The sequence below is a fragment of the Diceros bicornis genome, chromosome 3, assembly GCF_020826845.1.
Source record: "Diceros bicornis minor isolate mBicDic1 chromosome 3, mDicBic1.mat.cur, whole genome shotgun sequence".
Classification (NCBI taxonomy): domain Eukaryota; kingdom Metazoa; phylum Chordata; class Mammalia; order Perissodactyla; family Rhinocerotidae; genus Diceros; species Diceros bicornis.
In genome coordinates this window covers 97084302-97105411 of record NC_080742.1, presented here as the reverse complement: position 1 = coordinate 97105411, position 21110 = coordinate 97084302, and the positions used below count along the sequence as shown (strand labels likewise).

The 21110-nt window shown below is 39.3% G+C and overlaps 1 protein-coding gene across 1 annotated transcript in view; it reads left to right on the top strand.

Annotated features, from left to right (window-relative positions):
* The window catches only part of RHEB (Ras homolog, mTORC1 binding), a 48060-nt gene extending 30059 nt beyond the window's left edge, over window positions 1-18001 (top strand). Inside the window, exons 3-8 of the mRNA XM_058533581.1 lie at window positions 3724-3791; window positions 9762-9844; window positions 10539-10595; window positions 10714-10761; window positions 11566-11647; window positions 17478-18001. Coding sequence (XP_058389564.1) covers window positions 3724-3791; window positions 9762-9844; window positions 10539-10595; window positions 10714-10761; window positions 11566-11647; window positions 17478-17570 — 431 coding nt within the window. The 3' untranslated portion in view covers window positions 17571-18001. The remainder of the gene's footprint in view (window positions 1-3723; window positions 3792-9761; window positions 9845-10538; window positions 10596-10713; window positions 10762-11565; window positions 11648-17477) is intronic.
* Window positions 18002-21110: the final 3109 nt, after the last annotated feature.

Here is a 21110-nt window from a genome sequence, read left to right as displayed (position 1 = left end):
GAGATGGGCACAGATGTTAGCTTCAGGGCCACTCTTCCTCAAGCAAAAAGAGGAAGATTGGCAACAGGTGTTTGCTCAGGGCCAGTCTTCCTCATCAGAAATAAATAAATTCAAAGTATTAAAGTCTATAAGCAAGAGCAGAAATGAATATCAGATTACGTGAATCCTTTCATGAGGAGTATTCAGACATCAGATTCTATCTACTATGGTCTGACAGTCTAACACAGGGCCGAAACCCTTACTCTACCCTTTCCCCACTATTTAGTGGAAAAACATTGTTCAGTGATAACAGAATTGAAGAGAAATGGAACCGTTATCATAAACTTGTTGTTAGGAGCGTGAATGATGGATGGTTTGATGGTTTTAAAAAACACAGTACTCTGTAAATCAGAACATAACCCAGTAGTTATTTTACACTTAACTTTATAATATAGAATAGGTCATTTCTATGTAGTGAACATTCAGTGGTGACAAATCTCTGTGAAGTATCACTGCAAAAGCAAAAATTCTGGGACTATGTCATCTTCTTTTAAAATAGGGTCATACAAGAATAAAACCACATATTTTCTAGTTTGGGGAAATTTTTAGAGCAAAAGTACTGCTTGTGCAAATGTACTTTCTTAGTTACTGTAGTGTTAATCTAACTACTCAATACAAACTAAATTGATTTGATGAAATTTAACTAGTGGTAGTTTATAATTTAAAGGAAAAATAGCAGCAATTTACAATTTCTGCCATCTCAAGGTAGTACTGTTGATGAATTAACAAAGCTCCTGTCAGAAAATTGGGAAATTCTGATTAGGAGTTTTGCAGCATTATCAAGCATTGCCTAGTGGGTAGACTTCTCAGTAGGATATGGATTAGGAAGTCTCTGTTACTTTGCTTGTTAGTAGGTTGTACTAGTTAAGTAACTATTAGTCTGCTTAGAGTAATTTCAGGATTTTAGGTTGGAAATTGGATTAATTTCTCCAGTGATTGAAAAAGGAAGGAGAGAGGGTTCAAGGAAAGTGACAGGAGAAAGCCAGCTTTCCATTTCTACACGAGGTTGAGAGTACAGGGCGTAGAAGAATTTGTTCCTGGACTCTGGAACTGACAGGCATGGCTCTTATTACACTTCTCTTTTTCCAATAGTAACAAGAAGAGAGTTTTCCCATGACAAATGGAAGGTCTTCAGTTTCATTTTACTGCTGTGTGTAGGAGGATTTACATCCTTTTTATGTGCAGGGATATATGAAAACGTTTATTGATATTTTATTTCTTTTATATCTTATGTACAATTACATCTCCTGCCTTTTTACTCTAACCTCACTGGCCAGTATTTCCCCAGTCTCCTTGGCTAAATCTTCTTCAGTTTTCTGACCTGGGCAGTGTCGGGTGCCTCTGGGCTTCAAGCTCAGGCCCAGGCTTTCTCTACACTTGCTCTCTAGTTGTCTTCTGTCTCTTCAGGAATTTGCTTGTCTCGTGGTACCCCCAACCCCTGCCTCTCCCTGAACTCTGGGCTTTTTTATTCAGCTGCCCTTGTTTCCCGTTGGATATTTAATAGGCTCCCGGACTGCACACATCTAAACCCAGCTCTCAATTCCCTTCCTCTCCATCCCCAGTGCTCCTCCCCTAGCCTTTCCTATAGTGGTAAATGGCAGCTCATGCATCTAGTTGTTCAAGTCAAAGACGTTGGAGTCATCCAACTCTCCATTCTTCACACCCTACTTCCAGTCACTCAGAAAATCCTTTTAGTGTTCTACCTTTTTGGTTCGTCCATTTCTATTTTTCACAGCATAGCTATTGATCTTTTTAAAATATGAATCAAATCAGGTTACTCCCCTGCTCAAAACCCTTGGTTTCCCATCACATTCAGAATAAAAATCTGAAGTCCTTACCATGTCCTATAAGACCTGCCTCCTCCCCAACCTAATTATCCACCACCATTCTCTCTCAGCCTCAGCTGCGATGACTCGCTTGCTTTTCCTCGCTGAGCTTTTTCACTTGCTGTTTACCCTCTGCCTGGATCTTCTCCTAGAGAAGATACCTGACAGTGTGTGTGTGTGCGTCTGTCTGTGTCTTCCTTTGCTGGGCTGTAAGCTCACTGAGGTGAGAGACTTCAGTATCTGGAGCACCTAGAACAGTGCTAGGTGGTGATACTAGCCACTCAAGAAATAGTTCTTGAATGAATGATGGACATTTTATCTCAGTAATCTTTTCATAGTAATTACATTATATTTCATAACCACAATTACTTAGTTCTAATTGAAGGTCACTGGCTTTATTGCTCACGAGCGTTTCTTACATAATTTTCATCAAGTATAAAACGCACTTTTTGATTTACCTGACTAAGGTGTCAGTGGCAGGTTTTCACACAGGAGTGTCACGACTGCCCCCTGGCTGACAGTGATCAAAAAGTACAGTCGGTGCAAGATGCATCCCAAGTTCAGAGAGGTTACAGTGTGGAAAAAAAATATGATAGAATTTTTTCTTAGAATTGATGAAACAGATTATATTGAGTACTCCCTGTCTTGAGTTTTCATCTGGTTTAACTATTTCCTTAAAGTGATAATTTCCAGAAAGGGCACAAGAATGATATGAAGTGTGGCAGTGGGCTTGAGTAGTCTGGTCTAATTGGTACTCACCAATTAGTCACCTGACTCTAGCACCCCTGCTGGCACTGGGAAAGTGTGGTGCTGGTGTGATTCTCTTTGATTACTGCTTCTCTTTCAGCTGTTCTTTGTCTCCCTGTGGCACTCATCAGTCAGATAAGATCCCCTCTCCATCCTCCTTGTCACTTATAATTCCCTCGTAATTTCCTCTGTTTTTGCTTTCTCTTTTGGCTGTGGGACAAAGTGGGCAAAAGTGGGTCTTCTCTCAACTGTGCAAGGGATAGATTCTGCTGCCGGGCCATAATCAGTTTGAATGGCCAGCCAGGAGATTTGAGAATTCATCGTGAGTCAAAATGGCTGGGACTGGGTATGCAGAAGAAATCTTGTTTTGTGTAGTTGTCAGGGTTCCAGATGGTTACTTTTTAGTATTCTGTTACTATTAATAGTTCTTTCCTCTTTTGTGTCTGTATTTATTTGAAGTCTGTCTCCTTAGAATTCTGAATTGGCTTTTCCAGAAGTTGAGTCTGATTTTTTTTTTTTTTTTTTTCATTTTGGTAAGGAAAATAGTTGTGACAAATTTCTTGGATCCTTAAGCTAAGTGGGAATGATAGCTTCACACAGAACGTCTGTTCCTTTGCTGTTTTATCCATCAATAAAATTGTTAATTTTTTTTGCATACTGAAACTTCTTAGCATTTCAATTAATATTAGCTTTTTGTGCTCTGACACTGAAATTCCTATAAATTAATGAAAAATTTTGTGCTTTTTGGTTCATTCTAGACCTCAGACTTTATGTATTATATTTCACTTTTCACAAGAGGAAGGACTATCCACAGGTAGAGCATTCAAATTACTTTTACAGGATATGAATTGTTGCCTAATTTCAATTTCTTTGAAAAAGATTCAGGGTTTACCCAACCTTGATTTTAGTCAGCTAGCCAGTGTTTCTTAGTTAAATAATGGAAGTAGGGAAGAATCTGTAAACTCAGAGATTTGTTCTTTTTTTGTTTTGTGGGACCTTTTTATGAGATTATTAGGGACTCTGCTTAATTGGTTGTCATCATTCAAGCTTTAAGTGATCTAAAGTTAATTTTTTTTAGCTAACTGATGTTTAATTCCCTTTTTCCCTATAGCTTTCACAAAATTAATCACAGTAAACGGACAAGAATATCATCTTCAACTTGTAGACACAGCTGGGCAAGTAAGTATCTCCAATATCTCAGAATCTCATGCAGCATGTCTGACATTCCTATCCCTGGCGTTGATGCTTTCACAGAACAGCAATGCCAAGAAAACCCCTCGTGATTTATGTGTGATGGAATATTAATAGGCTATCTACTTTGTCCTTTCTAAGACGTTTATGGCAGTTTTTCAAATAATTAACTTGTTTTTTTACTTTAGATTTGTTTTAAATATATTCATAATATTGTGAAGGTTTATATTTATTACAGGGATAGTGGTTTCCTATTTTCTAAACTTAATTCTGTATCAGAATCATATTAATGCTTTTCCTCCCTTTGTAATTATGTATTCTCCTACATTAAGAGCAAAAGTAAATCTTTTCCAGGGAAAAGGCATGAGAAAGATTTAGGGCAGAAACAACCTGATTTATAGATGGTTATATGATTACTAGAGTAAGGAGTGTCAGTTTGATTTGCTAGACAGTCGGTAATTGCCAGAGGTTAAGTAACCCCAAAAAAAGATATTCACAGGTTAATGTAGCAGTGATGTGGGGAATGGGTCGCCAGGGGAATTGACTGGAATCAAAGGATGAAAGAAATTGAGAGAACTTGAAGGGAATTAAAAAAACCCTTTGACAGCTTAACTTCCCCATCACCATGGCAGCCAGTTCAGCTTTTACTAGAAACCATTCTGTTAGGCTGCATTTATTACAGTTTACTGGAGGGTGGGGAGTGTAAAGAAGCTGGAATGTCAGTTTCTAACTCCTCACCTTGCCTCTTATGCTGGACAAAGGATCAGACTCACAGGAGGGTGAGTGTAGTATAGTCTGGTCTGCCCCGTTAGATGGAGGCTTTTGTTCTGGAACCTGGGGAGATTAGGATAGACCTGGAATGATGTGGCCTGTCTTGTGGGTTTGGAATGAGCTCCCTCTGCTTTATGTTTTGAAGTGAACGTAGAAGGAAAGTGTAACCCGTTAGTGAAGCAAGGAAATAGCTGTATTGAGTTGTTTTAGCACTGGAGAAACCCTGGAGTTTCAGTTCTGGAAGTTTCAAATAAAATAAATCAAATGTGTATGTCAGAGATAACATGTAACTCTCATTCACCCTATATTCTCCACCTAGTGTTGGGTAGAATGTAATAGTCTTTCATCATCACACCTCATGATGGTTTTCTTAGAGCAGAGCCATCCTAGGCTTTCATTCTACAGGGTACCTGTCCATTGCGGAATGGGAGTTTGGAGCTTATTGGAACAAGAAGAGCAATAGAAGTCTCCATAAGGGAGTGATGACTTAGAGGACCTAGCTTTTCTGAGAAATTAGTGTGGAATTTCTACCTACCTCTGGGGTAGGACCTTGTGTTGGATTCTTAAGGTTTGTATCCTTCTTTTATAGTTAAAGTGACTGTGTAATTTTATTACCTAGAGTAAGACGCTTTAAGAGTGAAGGGAGCATGGGTGATAATTATGCTGAGGCGACAGGGATAAACCGAGAACGTCCTTGGCAAAGAAATAGGACCACACACCATTTATGGTGGGACTGTGACATTATCAAGATTTCAGTTTGCCTTTATATCTCTGTTTTGAATTTTCATTAAGCTCATGGAAAGTGTGAGTGAGAATGTAAATTGATAAATCGCTTCCATGTAATGTTACTATAGAAATACATTTAAAGTAGACCAGAAGGAGAACCAAGATGTCATAGTTGATTGGAGTGTAGACTCTGCAGTCACGCTGCCTGGGTTTGAATCCTGGCTTTTCTTACTAACCCAGTGACCTTGAGAAAGTTGATGAACCATTCTATGCCTCAGATCTTCGTCTGTCAACTGGTGACAATTGTGGTACCTGCCTTCACAGGATTGTTATTTGGTTTAGAGTAGGTTAATGAGCTTAAAGAGGATTTGATCCTTATTTGGAGCTCTTGGATGCTGCTGAGGCTAGAGCAGTGCCTATGCGGGCAACTCAATTGACGTTAACGACGTGAGTGAGTGTAGTGCAGGTGTCCTGGTGTACTTGGAGGAGAGCTCTCCTTGTAAACATTTCTCTGGAGAGAAAATTTCTTTATATTGACTCTCTTTATCAAAACAGAAGATGTGTTCCTCTGAGGTTCTGTTTTGCTCTAAGGCATAAATGTACACTTGGGCATCACATGTCTTCAGTTGTTTTAATGATAGAGTAATACAAAGAATGACCCCAAAAGGATCAGAGATCTCAGCGAGTGAGGGTACCGTGTGAGGGATGGTAAGAGCAAAGTAACCAGCTCTGCTTGTCTTGCTCCTTTGGGTTCTGTTACTGCAAAATAAGAATATTTAGAAAATTTTTGCACAAAATATATCCAAATTTAGCTATTTTGAATGATTTGTTTTCATTGCAGCTAATAATTCTTAAAGGCTATATTCACAGTTGGGAGACCATAAAATAAAAAGTTATGCTAGTATTTACCACCCATGATGGTGTGATACAGGTATTTCCTTTTTCTGTGGTCCTACCCCCATTCTGTAGAAACTGGATGAGATGGCACTTATAATTACTGCTCCAAGAGCTGTTTTTAAATTGGATTCATATGGGCTTGGTCTGGGGTTAAGACTGCTGGTAGTAGGGAAAGATGATTAAAGGGCAAATTCTTTAAAAGCAATCTATAGTAAATTTGTTCACTAGCTTACACATTTGGAGAGTAAAATTGCACATAATAAATTGCTATATAGCAATATATGATAGCAAGTACCGTTTACTATTATAATAGCTTATATTATAGCTGGTTTAACTGCCCAGCTAGAGATGATGATGAACGTAGTTAAATACAAGTTGATTATTTTTAGTTTGCATGAAATGTTATGTTTGGGCCTAATACAGGTAGACTCAGTGACATGTGACTCAGGGATGGTCAATTTTATAATGTCAAATTACCCTTAAAAAAAGTCAAGTATTAAGTTTATTTTTAGAAAACAGTAATAAATGCACAAAAAGGTAAATAGCGAACCTTAAATCTTCCTCACTCTAGCTACCCTAGCTCCACCCCGCAACAGCAACCCATGTTATCAGTGTCTAGTATGTACTTCCAGGATATCTTATACATGCACATGCAAATATGGTTTTAAGTTATTTTTTTCTTTTTACACAAAAAGTAACATATCGCAAGCAACTAGAAGGATGTGCAGCTATGACATACAACTATCTACTGGGGCTTTGGGGGGAAAAAATAAATAAATAAAAATCTTTAAAAAAAAAAAGTAACATATCTCTGTATCTCCATCTTGCAGATTTCTTCCATATCAGTACCTACAGCCTCTTTTTTCTCCTGCATACTAATCCCATTGTTCGGTTATATCATAATTTAACCATTGATCAACAGTTAGGTTGTTTCCAGTCTTGCTACCACCAACAGTACTGCAATCAATATCTTGTGTTATTTTAGACAATCTGTTATGTAAGAAGATTCCCTGGATGTGGGATTGCTGGAGCATTGGGTCACAGTTCACATCCTCACCAGCAGTGAATGAGAGTGCCCATTTCCCTACACACTCACCAACACAATGTGTTACCAGTTTTTTTGTGTTTAAAAACACTTTTTCTTTTTTGAAGTCATGCTGGTTTATGGCATTATATAAATTTCGGGTGTACATCATTATATTTCAACTTTTGTATAGACTGCATCGTGTCTACCACCAGAAGTCTAGTTGCCATCCGTCTTAATTTCTTGATATTTGCCAATCTGCTAGGTGAAAAATAGTATCTCAGTGTCATTTTAATAAGTATATTTCTTCTTATGAAGAAGTTGGGTCATATTTTCCTGTGTTTGAGGACATTCATATTTCTTTTTCTGTGAATTATCCTGTCTATTCGTGTACTTTGCCCTTTTTCCATTGGGTTGTTGGCCTTTGCTTATTGATTTGAGAGACCCTTTAATATGTGAGGAAAATTAGCATTTTGTATATGATCTGAGCTGCAAGGTATTGTTTGTTTTCAGTTCGTCTTTTGTTTGTGGTTTTTCAAAGGTTTTCGGCCATGAAGAACTTTTTCATTTTCATATAGTTGAATTTATTAATCTCTTTTTAACTGATATTATTTTTTAAAAAGTCTCCCATCTACTATGCACATAGTTTCAATTTTCATCTTTAAATCTTTGATTCCTCTGGAATACATTTTTGCTAAGGTGTAAGTTAGAGAGCCAACTTAGCCATCTACCCCCAGATGGCTCTGCATTTGTTCCCTATACATATTGTTGAGGGTTACTTTTTATCCTTACTGATTTGAAATGCCAATATATCATATACCTAATTCCCATATCTATTTAGGTCGTTGTAGATTTTCTGGTCTGCTCCATTCGTGAGCTGGTACTGCACTGTTTTAATTACTGTAGCTTTATGGGTTCCACCCACTTGCCTCTGAAATTGCTGTTCTTCCTCAGAAAGTATACTTCTTATCAGGATCATGTTACATTTATATATTAATTTAGGATTAATCAATGTATAGCTTTATGATTCTGCTTATTCTTGCTGAAGACCGTGGAACACTCTTCCATGTATTGAAGTCTTTTATCTCTGGGAGTATTTTAAGATTTTTTCAGATGCATCCTACACTTTTATTTTCTTAAGTTTATTCGTAGGAATTTTGTCCTTTTTGGTTGCTGTTACATCTGGGGGTCTTTTTCCTCCATTATACTTTCTAACTAGTTTTTTGTACCATGATTCTAGAATATGATTATTCTTTTCTTTATTTCCACATCTTCCTTTCAGAGAAAGGATAATTTGAATTTTGGATCTACCGTACCTGAGCTGGTGACTAAAATCATTTGGAATTTTGTTTTTAATCTGGGTGAAAAAAAATCTATCATTCCGCTAAAAATTTGTTTTCAAAAATCAACACTAAAATGAATTCAACTTAATGAAAGTTGTACTAATAATGAAAACAAAGAGTTATTTTACATATGTAGTAAGCTCTGTGATGTAGAAACGCTGTTTTCTGCTTACTGACTACTATTTATGATATCAAAGAGTTGATAGTAAAACTTAATTTTTCTCTTTTTTTTAAAGACATTTTGCCCTAGGGCAGTAATTCAGGGTCATCATGAACATTAGTTGTTACTATACTGTGGAATTACAAAGTTAACAGAGACAGTTACTTGATATAATGGTGGCTTGCCTTGATTTTTCTGTGGTAGTGCTTGGGAGATGTAGTATATTGACAATTACATTTCAACTGAGAATGAAATGTTTGTTTCAGACAGTGACGTGTGCTTGTGAAAACTGCATCATCAGAACCTTTTATATGCTTGAATAATTCTGTATCTAAAGCAGAGTTTCATAAAGCTTTATAAAACTGAGTACTAATACGCTGTTGCATAATGTGTACCTTTGTTTTTAATTCCTAAAGTTGCTGAATAAATAACTCTTTTGATCCTCAAAAGTCTGGGTACACTGAGTCTAGTGTTTTGATCCTCTTCCCTCCTTCCTCTTTCTCAAGTGCAGGTCGCAACCCACTAATGACCAGTAGATTGGTACTCAGGCCGTTGTGACTCACGTGTAGAAAATAGGTCAAGTGATAATATAACATTTCAAATATGAAAATGCAGATTTATGGAATAAACCAGTAGCAGTTGTGAATTTCCTGTGAAGTCTTAAGAGATTCTGGACTTTCCACCCATAAAAGAAATGTAGTGGTACTTTTCCCTTAATACGAGATCACAGAACTAATCATCTTTTCATTCCTTCTCTCCTCTTCTCCCAGGAATTACAGAAATCATTAGCCTTCCCCCAAAAGTCTTAAAATAGCCAGAGTCATTTTTTAATATTGACTTAAAAGCACATTATCATCCCTAAACTAGTCTTAAATAAATCTTGAGTGTGTAGGCTATGTTTCTAGAATAATATTGTAATCCATTTTTTGTTTACTTTGACTTCTTTGACCAGGGAATATGTGAAAAACTTTGGGTAAGGATTGCTTATTATGCTATATGAAGAATTTACTCAAATGTAATTATTTTTTCTTCCACAGGATGAATATTCCATCTTTCCTCAGACATACTCCATAGATATTAATGGTTATATTCTTGTGTATTCTGTTACGTCAATCAAAAGGTAAGACTGACTCTTGCTGCTTGCTTGAGTTTATTTGCTACACACAGATAGCATTAATCCTTTTAAAGGATTATGCTGGAATTGGCAGTAGTTAACAGTTAGACTTGATTATTAGGCTAAATGTTTTTTAGTGATTGTCTTGTGGAGCAAACAGGTTGTTAAGGGGAAAAAAGTACCCCAATAGATGTTCTCTTACACTGTTGAAATAAAACTCTGTATTTCTTACTTCAAGCTGCCTAGATAGATGATGATTGAACATGATCTGAGCTTTTCTACTAATTGAAATGGGAAAAACATAAATTGATTTACTCTATTTGTGTTTCTGCCATATTTATGTGGAACACGGGCTGACTGCTAGGGCCCTCAGTGTTCTACAGATGTTTATGCACAGATTGAAATTTGTGTTTATATGGTTTGTCAGCCCACTGTTAGACTTTCCTATTTAAATATCTCACCTATTTCATTTTCTCAGTATTCTGAATATTCTCAGTAAGGATTACTGAGTGTCAAATACATGCACATGTGAAAAAGATTGGTAGGAAAAAATAAAGGAATTCCTTGTGTTCAATTTATTTTATATTAAAATGGTGAGTCTGTGACAGTTTATATTTTTCCCACTATCAACATTGTATAACAAATATTTTAAAACATCAACACTAAAGTGGATATCTGATTCCATACTTTTGTTTTATAGTTTTGAAGTGATTAAAGTTATCCATGGCAAATTGTTGGATATGGTGGGGAAAGTGCAGTAAGTAGTAATACTTTGTCTCTCTTGTTAGATACACTCGTTATAGTAGTATCTCCTGAACAGTAAAATCTAGCACTGACTAGTTTACTTTGGCTTTTTTTTTTCCTCATATTAATAGAATACCTATTATGTTGGTTGGGAATAAGAAAGACCTACATATGGAAAGGTATGTAGCTTCTAAATAATTACTTATTTATAAAATCAAGTCTAAGATGATTTAGTCACTGAAGTTCCGTGTTAAATTATTGTTCTTATGGCAAGAATATTTTCAGCTGTAGCATATCTGTGTTTCTGTGTTCAGAAATGTGACAGTGATTGTGCATAGCAGAAATAAAACTGTAGTATACACCTCATCTCCCTCGACAAATGTGTCCTCTAGAAAAGAGTGAGCAAACGTTACAGAAAATTCTCTTTAGATTCTTCTACCGTTTTGCGTAAAGCAGACTCTAAAAAGACAACGGTAACACTCATTTATTCAACAAATAGTTTTTTGAGGACCGGGGTTAGGGTTAGAGCCGTGAACAAGGCGGGGAAGGACCTGCTCCCTGTGGATCCTGGCATCTAGAGAGGAAGGCACTTGTCGGCTGAATGACTGCAGCCTGTGCACAACAGAATTGAACTGTGGGCCCTTTCAGAATTGCCCCTGTCCTTGGGTGCTTACAACCTAGCTATAAAGTAGTCAATTGTTACAGATATTGGAGTACTGGAAAATACAGTCATGTTCTCTGAACTCTAAGAGCTTGCTGGAGCATGGGTAACCCCATAAGGCAATGTCTGTTCTGTTCCCCAACTCAGGCATAATTAAAATGCTCCTCTCTGTTACATACTAGATGATAATACTGAGCAGAGCGTGCTTCTGCTTCATAAGGAAAAAACTGATAAAAGTGGAGCCTTGTTTCGTAAATCAATTATAGATGTTTTATATAATACAGAGCAAAGTACTTTAATTAGAATTTTCTTTTTCCTTTAGGGTGATCAGTTATGAAGAAGGGAAAGCGTTAGCAGAATCTTGGAATGCAGCTTTTTTGGAATCTTCTGCTAAAGAAAATCAGGTACATATTTTTTAAAACTCATTTTGTACAGCATTCCATCAGTCACAGGCATATGTTCCTCCTAATCAGCATTTCACCGACATCTTTATCACTCTGGTTTAATGTTTATCCTTCCACCATTTCTAATATTAATCTTTGCATTGCTTTAGGAAGATCCTATTTATGTTTTAATTCAGTCAGTGTTCTACTTATGATGGGACCTAGAATATTTGTAAGATAAACAGAAGTTAATAGTAAAGGAAATACTACCTTTGTGAACATGTGTTACTTTTGTTTTATATTAAAGGCTGGTACAGAAATAAGTCCAGACATAGGAAAGAAACAAGAACGATCTTAAATTACTTTGGCACTAATTTTGTACCTGCACCTCCCCCGCCTTTTTCCATAGGAGAAACTGAGTTAGATACGTGTGTTGTGTTTTTAACATAAAAATATTAAGAACCATTTTACAGGCATTTATTACCAATTTCAGCCCTGCAAATGTTCCTTTAAAGGCATATCCTAGGAAGGATGTCAGTTCCACTTCAGAAGGCTTCCATAGCTCGTCTTTCTTTTTCCTTCCATGGCTTTAATTTAGACCCATAGCATCCAAGCTTGTCTCCAGCCTCCATTTTCTCACCAGTATGCTTCTCTCTGCTGCCGTTAACTTTCTAAAGCTACAGCTCAGATGATGTCACCCTCTACTCAGACTGTCAATGAGTCGCCCATTGTCTGTAGAACAAGGCTCAAAGCCTTCAGCATGATATTGAGTGCAGTGATGACTTGTACTTTTCTAGTTTATTCTCTCACTACATCCTGTACTTCTCAGTCACAACAAGCTACTCCCACTTCTTAAACACATTGAGCACTTTCAAAATGCCTCACCTTTACTCATGTTCTTCTCTGGCTTAAAATATCCTTTCTTTAATTAACTACTTAAATTCATATGGTGTTTTATAGTTTTTAAAGTATTTTCAACATGTTATCTTGTTTGATTCTCAAATAAGATTAGTTGGTTTTCATTTCTGTGAGGGAGCGACAGCTTGGTGAGGTGAACGGCTTCTTCGGGGTGAGGAGAGCTAGCACACAGTGCTCTTCGTTCCCGGCTCCACCACTTCTCCCCATTACTGAGAACCTTAGCCCTCAAGGGTCTCCTCCAGTTTCACCTTCTCAGTGACCTCTGCTGCTTGTTCACCCAGCCAATATGAACAGTACTTTCTTCTCTCTTATCCCCCTTCATTCTGAGATCCAAGACAGTATCATTGGCCTTCATGATCTCCATAATGTCCAGGACAGTGTTTTTGTATCTAGTGGGTGCTCAGTCAACCCAGCTATCCCTTGATAATCAAATCCCTTTGTCTCTGTGTTCAAATAACGAGGGATATTAAATCTGTGTGATTGGTTCCCAAGTTCCAAATAGCAAGAGATTTATCTGAATCCATTCAGTTCCTGAGTGCAGGTGGTAAGAATTCAGATCACAATCAAGAGGGTCAGAGAGATTTGTGGTTTTAATTGAATGCCATCAAACCCTGATTTGGTATCTAACCTATCCTTAAGATCATCTAGTTGAGCTGTCTCATTTTAGAGTTGAGGAGTTAAGGTCCAAAGAGGTAAATGTCTTTTCTGAGATCACTCTATATGGTGTAGGGAATAGGACTAAGTTTTAAATTTAACTCAAGGGCTGGCCCCGTGGCTTAGCGGTTAAGTGCGCACGCTCCGATACTGGCGGCCCCGGTTCGGATCCCGGGCGCGCGCCGACGCACCACTTTTCTGGCCATGCCGAGGCCAGGTCCCATGTACAGCAACTAGAAGGATGTGCAGCTATAACATACGACTATCTACTGGGGCTTTGGGGGGGAAATTAATTAATTAATTAATCAAAAAATTAAGTCTTTAAAAAAAAATAAAATAAATTTAACCCAAATTTAGTCCTCTCTCCTGTATGCCATGCTTTCTGGTGGATGGGAATGGGGGCCGTGTGCGTGACTCAAGTGTAATAGAGATTAAGGTGTTCTTGGGGAGAGAGACTAGTCTGGGTTAAGAGTCTATGTGTGAACCTTGATTGGAATCTGGTTTTAAAACCCTAGTATAAAAGACACTTTGATCATTTGGGGAGATTTGATTATGTTCTGGATAAATTAGGGAAATAGTGTTAATCTTCTTAGGTGCAATCATGGTATTGGGGTTATGAAGAGAATATCCTTATTCTTAGGAAATGCAAACCAAAGTATTCAGGGGCCAAGTTTCATAATGTGCAACTTACTTTCAAATGGGATAGCTGGGTGAATGGACAGAGAGCGCAAGCCAGCTAATACAGCAAAGATGTTAACACTTGTTGAATCCAAATGGTGGGGCTAGGTGATTATTGTACAATTCTTTTTATTTTTCTGTATGCCTGAAAATTTGCATAATAAAAATTGGAGGTGGAAAAATGCAGTTGAATGGCCCCAAGCTATCTTTGGTTGTGTTTGCTAACTTCACTCTGCTTCTCTTTGGTGAAAATATGAGGATCCTAAAGCAATTATTCTATTTGACGTTATAATTAAGTCAGCCTCAGCAGAAGTGTTGTTTCATTCTTAGAGTGTGGGTTCGAGTAGCCCCTGTGCAGGTGTGTGTGTTACTGTGCTGTGCATGTCTGGCAGTTCCTTTGTTATCCTTCCAGCACCCTTGAAGGCATAGATAGCTGTGGACCCCACCTCCACTGTAATTAAGACAGCTTGCTTAGTAAGGCAGATTGCCTCTGGTTAATTTATCTTTTTTGAAAGTAACCTGTACAGTTGCTTAAGGTATGTTATTACATTCCTATTTGGACTTGGCATGCAGGCCTTTTCTCTGTCTAGTTTATGTTATACTTCCCATAACTTAAGGTTTTAATAGGCTTCTACGTAGGTTTATTCTTTAATCTTTTAGTTTCCTTTAGCAGGTAGCATACTGCTTTTTGAATACCCAGATAAAAGATGAATTGTGCTGAAGGCTTAAAGTTAAAATGAAAAAATTTCAACTACTGTAATGCTTTTAGGTTTTGATAAATTTAGCAAATTTAACTGATATTAGCCAAAAACATAAAAGAAGGCAAGGCTCTTGTATGGTAGCCTCAAACGTCTTAAGCCAAACAAGCTCCAAGATCAAATGAGCCAACTGATTGTTGTCTCGGTCTGCTCTAGATAATGCTAGATCAACAAATACCTGAATAGATGTGAAATGAATCCTTTAAGGCGAAAAGATTGTTGTATCCAAATTAGGAAAATACAGTGGTGATGTCGATATCCTTGGAAAGCGGCAGTCCTGATCAATACCTTAAAGGCATCTAGATACGTCTCAGCTCTCTGTCACGTCTCTTGTCATACTCCTGCCCACTTTGTCTTTGCGTGTGCTGGAGGTAGTGGGCATCCTGAGCCTAGGGCGTTTCTACCTGTCGGGGAGGAAAGCACGTAATTCTAATCCCTTTTAGGGGGCCCTTACGTAAGAGGTGTAATGATTCTAATCCACATACATACTAGAATGTTACTACTATTTGTCTATTTAGTAGGAGGAGAGAGAGAATTTGTGTATGTAGTAGAGACACACACATGCACACACATACTCAATAGTCATGTGATCAAGACCAATCTGTGTAAATTGCTCAAATTTTTTATTGATAAATTTTCAAGTATAGTCTGTTTGTAATTTTTATTACTAACCAAAAATCCAATATTTTAAAATAAACTAAACTAAGTGAAGTTCAGTCAATTTTGTTGATAACAAAGTGCTCGGTGGTAAAAATTATCAAATCATTGAACATACTGCCCGTTGACTGATACTGAACTGTGAGTTGTGTTTGCCTTGCTGGTTTATTTGCTGTGGAGGCCTTCAGCTGTATTTCAGCAACTTGGTGCAAGAGGATATACTTTGACAGAGTCAGATCACACAGATAATCAAGGAGAGTTCTAAGATTTATCTAGAAAGCCAAATTCCAGGCGCACTATATTTTCTTGGTAAGAGTTTGTCATGTGTCTTTCTAGACATTTTTCTGTCCATTATTGTTAGGATGAAATAAGTAACGTGTTCGTATAATCACAGGAAAGGAGGGGGATTGAAAATGCAGAAACAGGGGTCCGGCCCGGTGGCGTAGTGGTTAAGTGCGTGTGCTCCGCTGCTGGTGACCCAGGTTCGGATCCCGGGCGCTCACCCATGCACCGCTTGTCAGGCCACGCTGTGGCAGCATCCCATATAAAGTGGAGGAAGATAGGCACAGATGTTAGCCCAGGGCCAGTCTTCCTCAGCAAAAAGAGGAGGATTGGCATGGATGTTAGCTCAGGGCTGATTCTCCTCACAAAAAAAAAAAAAAAGAAAATGCAGAAACAGGAGGGAGACTTGCTGAAGCCGATGACCTTGATTAGTTAGACGATAGGGTAGGACCTGGGACTGGCTTTGGCTTACTTAGAAGTGCCTCATTCATGCCAGCAGGAGAGAAGGAGCCAGAGTAGATGGGCCCAGATACAAGAGCACGGTCTGTTTGGTGGGCAGAGTAGGTAGTGTTCCCTTATGAGTGGTGCTTCTGCTTCCCCGGTGAACTGGAACACACAGCTCTCAGCTGAGGGTGAGAATGGGAGGGAGGTTTTAGAAATTCCGGGCAAAAGGAGAAGGCATAAAACCTTCATCTGGGAGAGTAACTGGACCAGGGAAATGTAGTTGGGCTGCTGGTGGCACCGAGGGTCCCCTTTGGACTCAGGGTCCTGGAGGTAAAGTGAGACCCGGTGCAGCATGGGTTTCCCTGGGCTGCATTGGCTGTGTGGTAGCAGGCGGACAGTCGGCAGAGAAGGGGGTTGAAGTACAGGGACTGCAATGGTGGGCCGTGCAGTCTACACTGGTCAGGGAGGAAAGTGAGGACGAGACGTGGCTGAGGGACAGGGAAAATGTAGTCGGATCAAGGAAGCAGGTCCCTGTGGGGTGGAGAGCTGTCAAGATCGGAATATCCAGAGAAAGTGAGAAGGAAGATGGGTCTGGTCTGGTGGGGTGCTTGACGTGGAGGTGAGGGAGGAGGGGTGGTTATTGGTAATGACAAAGTCTAGGCACTGCCCTCCAAGGCTTTGGAGAACAGGGGCATTTTTCGATTACCACAATGACTGCATTTAAAGGACAGGAACTGATGTTGGGCCTAAGAGACAATTTCCCGCCCAAAATGACAGTGACTCCTCCTTGTGAAGGGCTAGTAGGGTTGCCTGTGGGCTGAGAGGCTGAGGTTGGAAAAGACAGGCATGAGAGGAGAGGAGGTCACGGGAGCTGGGAGTGGTGGTGGAGGCAGTGACGCTGCTCCAGAAGAAAGGGGGGGAAGTGACTCAGAGTTTGTGAGTGGCCTGTAAGAAGCAGGGCTTGAAGGTGACATACATCGTCTCATGGCCTCAGAGTCAAAGGTGAGAGTTTTAAGGAAGTGGGAGGAAAAAGAGTCTGAAGGGGGCGATGAGAAGCAAGAAGAGCCCCTGCCTCGCTTTGGGTCGCATTGTGCCAGAGCTGTGAGAGGGACCGTGGCCCTGAGGAGGGGCCACAAGGAAGGCAGCGTGGGAGGGGTAAGAAGGCTGGAGTTGGGGGATAACAGGTGGTGGGTGAGGACTCCCTGGCTTCCTGTGGTGACTGATGAAAACAGGGATCAGAATCATGATGTGAGGTTAGTTCTGGTGGTCTCCAGTCAGATGGTGATGGGGGTGAGGTGGGGCAGGGAGGACGTCCGAGGCCCCTGAAGTTTTTGGGCGATGTCTTCAGGGGACGGGACAGTGGGTGGCGGGCCTTCTTCAGTCCTGCCAGTGGTTAAAAGTATTTATCAGAGTTCTGCTTTAAAGCTAACACTGTAATTGGTTTTCTCTTTGTTTTTCAGACTGCTGTTGATGTTTTTAGAAGGATAATTTTGGAGGCAGAAAAAATTGATGGGGCTGCTTCACAAGGAAAGTCTTCCTGCTCAGTGATGTAATTCTGCTGCAGAATCTGAGGACACTGGGAATCTATCCTACTGAAGAAGCAAATTGCCCGTTATCCTTTAAGATAAACTCTGCTTCGTTTTTCTTCTGTTAACCTGAAAGATTTCATTTGGGTCAGAGCATTTTCCCACCGTCCCCCGCAACCCCTTCAGATTATGTTAAACTCTGACTCTGTCCAAATGAGCTCACTTCCATTTTCAAATTTTAAGCAATCATATTTTCAATTTATATATTGTATTTCTTAATAATATTATGACCAAGAATTTTATTGGCATTAATTTTTCAGTGTAGTTTGTTGTTTAAAATAATGTAATCATCAAAATGATACATATTGTTACACTACTATTAACTAGGCTTGGATATATCAGTGTTTATTTCATTGTGTTAAATGTATACTTGTAAATAAAATAGCTGCAAACCTTAATCCCTTGTACTACTCAGTGTGGCTTTTAAAGAAGAAAAGCTTGTCCTCCGTCCTGAGGGTTTCATTTCCGGCCTTCCAGAAGGCTTGTGGTTGGATTCCCAGAACTAGTGGAGGATGTGGCCTCAGGCAGAGGTGAGCAGAGCCCTGGGGGCCTGCTGACCACAGGGGCTCTAGGCCTCCGGTGGGGCCCATCCCAGAATTGGGATGGCTCTCTGTCTACTAAAGCTCTCCCTCCACCCTCAGAGGCCCCCGCCTTGACTAGAAGGCTTCACACAGGCAGGGCTGTGGTGGTCACTTAGAGCCTTCTTATCCCCCTCTTGCTTGCCTGTTGGGCTACTTGAAGAAAAGGAGACATTAAGAAACACTTCCTAGCCGTCCTTGTGCTTAGCTTGATGTCCATGTCAGGCAGGATCTGATTTAGAAAATAGAACTGCCTGTCACCATCCAAAACCTCCAGTGAGTAGGTTAAAGGATGGGCAGTATTGCCCAGGAAGTGTTCTGTGATGAGCCTCTGTGAACCTCCTTCAGACCCAGACCACTCACCTCCTGCTCTGTGGGGAGCAGCATTGAAGGAGAAAGGAGGATTCGATTTTCGTGGTGGCCATCACCTCGACTGTAAGTGAGAGTTGAAGTTGAGTGATGTTTTTTTCTTTTAAATTTATTTTTATTGAGGTCATAATAGTTTATAACATAGTGAAATTTCAGTAGTACATTATTATTTGTCAGTTATATAAATGCGCCCCTTTGCCCCTTGTGCCCACCTCTCAACCCTCTTCCCCCCTGGTAAACCACTAAACTGTTCTCTCTGTCTGTGTGTTAGTTCATCTTCCACATGAGTGAAATCATACAGTGTTTGTCTTTCTCTGTCTGGCTTATTTTGTTTAACATAACACCTCCAGGTCCATCCATGTTGCGAATGGGACGATTTTGTCTTTTTTTATGGCTGAGTAGCACTCCATGGTCTGTGTATACCACATCTTCTTCATCCAGTCATCAGTCACTCGGGTGGCTTCCACTTCTGGGCTATAGTGAATAATGCTGCAGCGAACATAGGGGTGCATAAGTCTCTTTGAATTGTTGATTTCAAGTTCTTTGGATAATCGAATGGTGTTTTTAAATGATGCCCCTTCCCAGTTAAAATTGCACAGGGCCATTTCTAACATTTAAGGAAATGTTATTGACTCTATTAATAAAATATAATTTTTCTTTGTAACTGATTTTTTAATGAAAATTTTATGTTTTTAGAAAATGCCATTATTTTAGATCTTTTAACTATTTTTGTCTTGACGTTCCAGGATGAAATTTGAGCCTTAGAAGACCTCCACCAAATACTCACTTTTTAAATAAAAATAAATTTTGACAGTATAGTATCGTTACTTATTAACAGGGTTTATTCTTGGGCCTAATATTATGCATCAATACTCAATGTACCACATTAAATCTGGATCCAGTCAACCTTTTTCATCTGAAAAGTTATTTCTGTGTAAATATTCAGCAGCATATTCGTACTGGAAACTTAAGTTCAGCTCTCGCAGAGTGGTCCTCTAAGGACTGGGTCTTCTGTTGGAGGTGGCATGGTATTCCTTCACATGATGCATTTCACCCATTCAGATGTCTTCTGAGCACCTACTGTGTGCTCAACACTGTTCTAAGTGCCATGAACACAACAGAAATCTGCTAGAAATCTTGTAGAGATTGCGTCCGACATTGAACCTTGGAGATACTACAGGGTTGGTCCAGTTTTGCTCTCCAACGTGGAGATCCCATCCACAAGACAGTTGATTCACTTACTAGATGGATTGAGCTTGTTACGTGTTCCAAATGTGGTCTTGCAGCTCAAGACTTCCAGTGACGGGGAGCTCATTACCTGGTGATGATGATGGGAGGTGGTTAGTGGTACCTATTGTGTGCTGTGTTCTGGTTTGCTTCACATTCACCCTGGGAAGAAGGTGCCACCCTATTTACAGATGAGGAAACTGTCTTAGAGATGTTATCAGTTGATTTAAGGTTAATAACCAAATTCATTCTGTGTCTGCTATACTCATGTATTTGAGCTTCTGAAGAAATTCTTGCAACTGCCAGGTTTGACTTAAATTTTTTATTTAATACTATATTTCATCACTTCTAAGACTTTTTTTTACATTTTAACATTTCTTAATTGAAATAAGTCTTAGAGTCAGTGATAAAGCATTGTGTTGTAGGAGGTAATGTTTTTCTTAGTGGTACCTAAAGGCAGTCTTAGACTCACTGAAGTACGGTAAGTGCAAATATAAAACTGGGTATATATTCAAAACTGTTTTGTAGCTCATAATAAACACAATTATAAGATCACATCACAAATTAAAATTAATGTGATGGAATTTTGCTGAAACTGAATTATGCATCCTTTCTCAGCCCTCTGTAGTCTGCCATGTCTCCCACCGTGTCACCAACAGTGCTCTTTGCTCATCACCTCCTTGTCACCAAATCCAGTAGGTTTTTTCTGGTTTCTTTCTTGACCCTTCAGTAGCACTGCACACAGCTGATTGCTTTTCTTTTGAAAGTCTTCTCTGTTTCCATGACGCCACATTCTGGTTTTCCTCCCAGCTCACTATGACTGTTTCTCTTGAGCTCTGAATGGGCCCTTTTCCTGTCTACACACTCTTCCTTCACTTTATCCAGTCACATGCTCTCACTACCCTGTTTCCTAAAGACCAAAATTTATGTCTCCCACCCTCACCTCTGTGGGCTCCAGACTTGTCTTGTCTTAGATGTCTCATAGGCATCTCGGATTTATTATGCCCGAAATTGAATTCTTGATTTACCTCAAAAACCTGGTCCTCCCCTAGATCCTGTTTCAAGAAATGACATCACACCATTATTCACTAGATACTAAAGGTAGGAATTAGGGAGCCATCCTTAAGTCTTCCCTCATATCCCCTCCTAGTCCATCAACAAATCGTTAAGGGCCCTGCATTGAGAAATCCAGCTTGTATTTTGTCCATTCTTCTCTGTCTCCACTGCGTGCAGGTCTGCTGCAATAGCACACCCTCCAAAGCCTCGTCGCTGCAGCCCAAGTCAACTTGTTTAAGTTGTTTTAAGTTAGTTGTTTTAGTTTACTCTCTTGCTT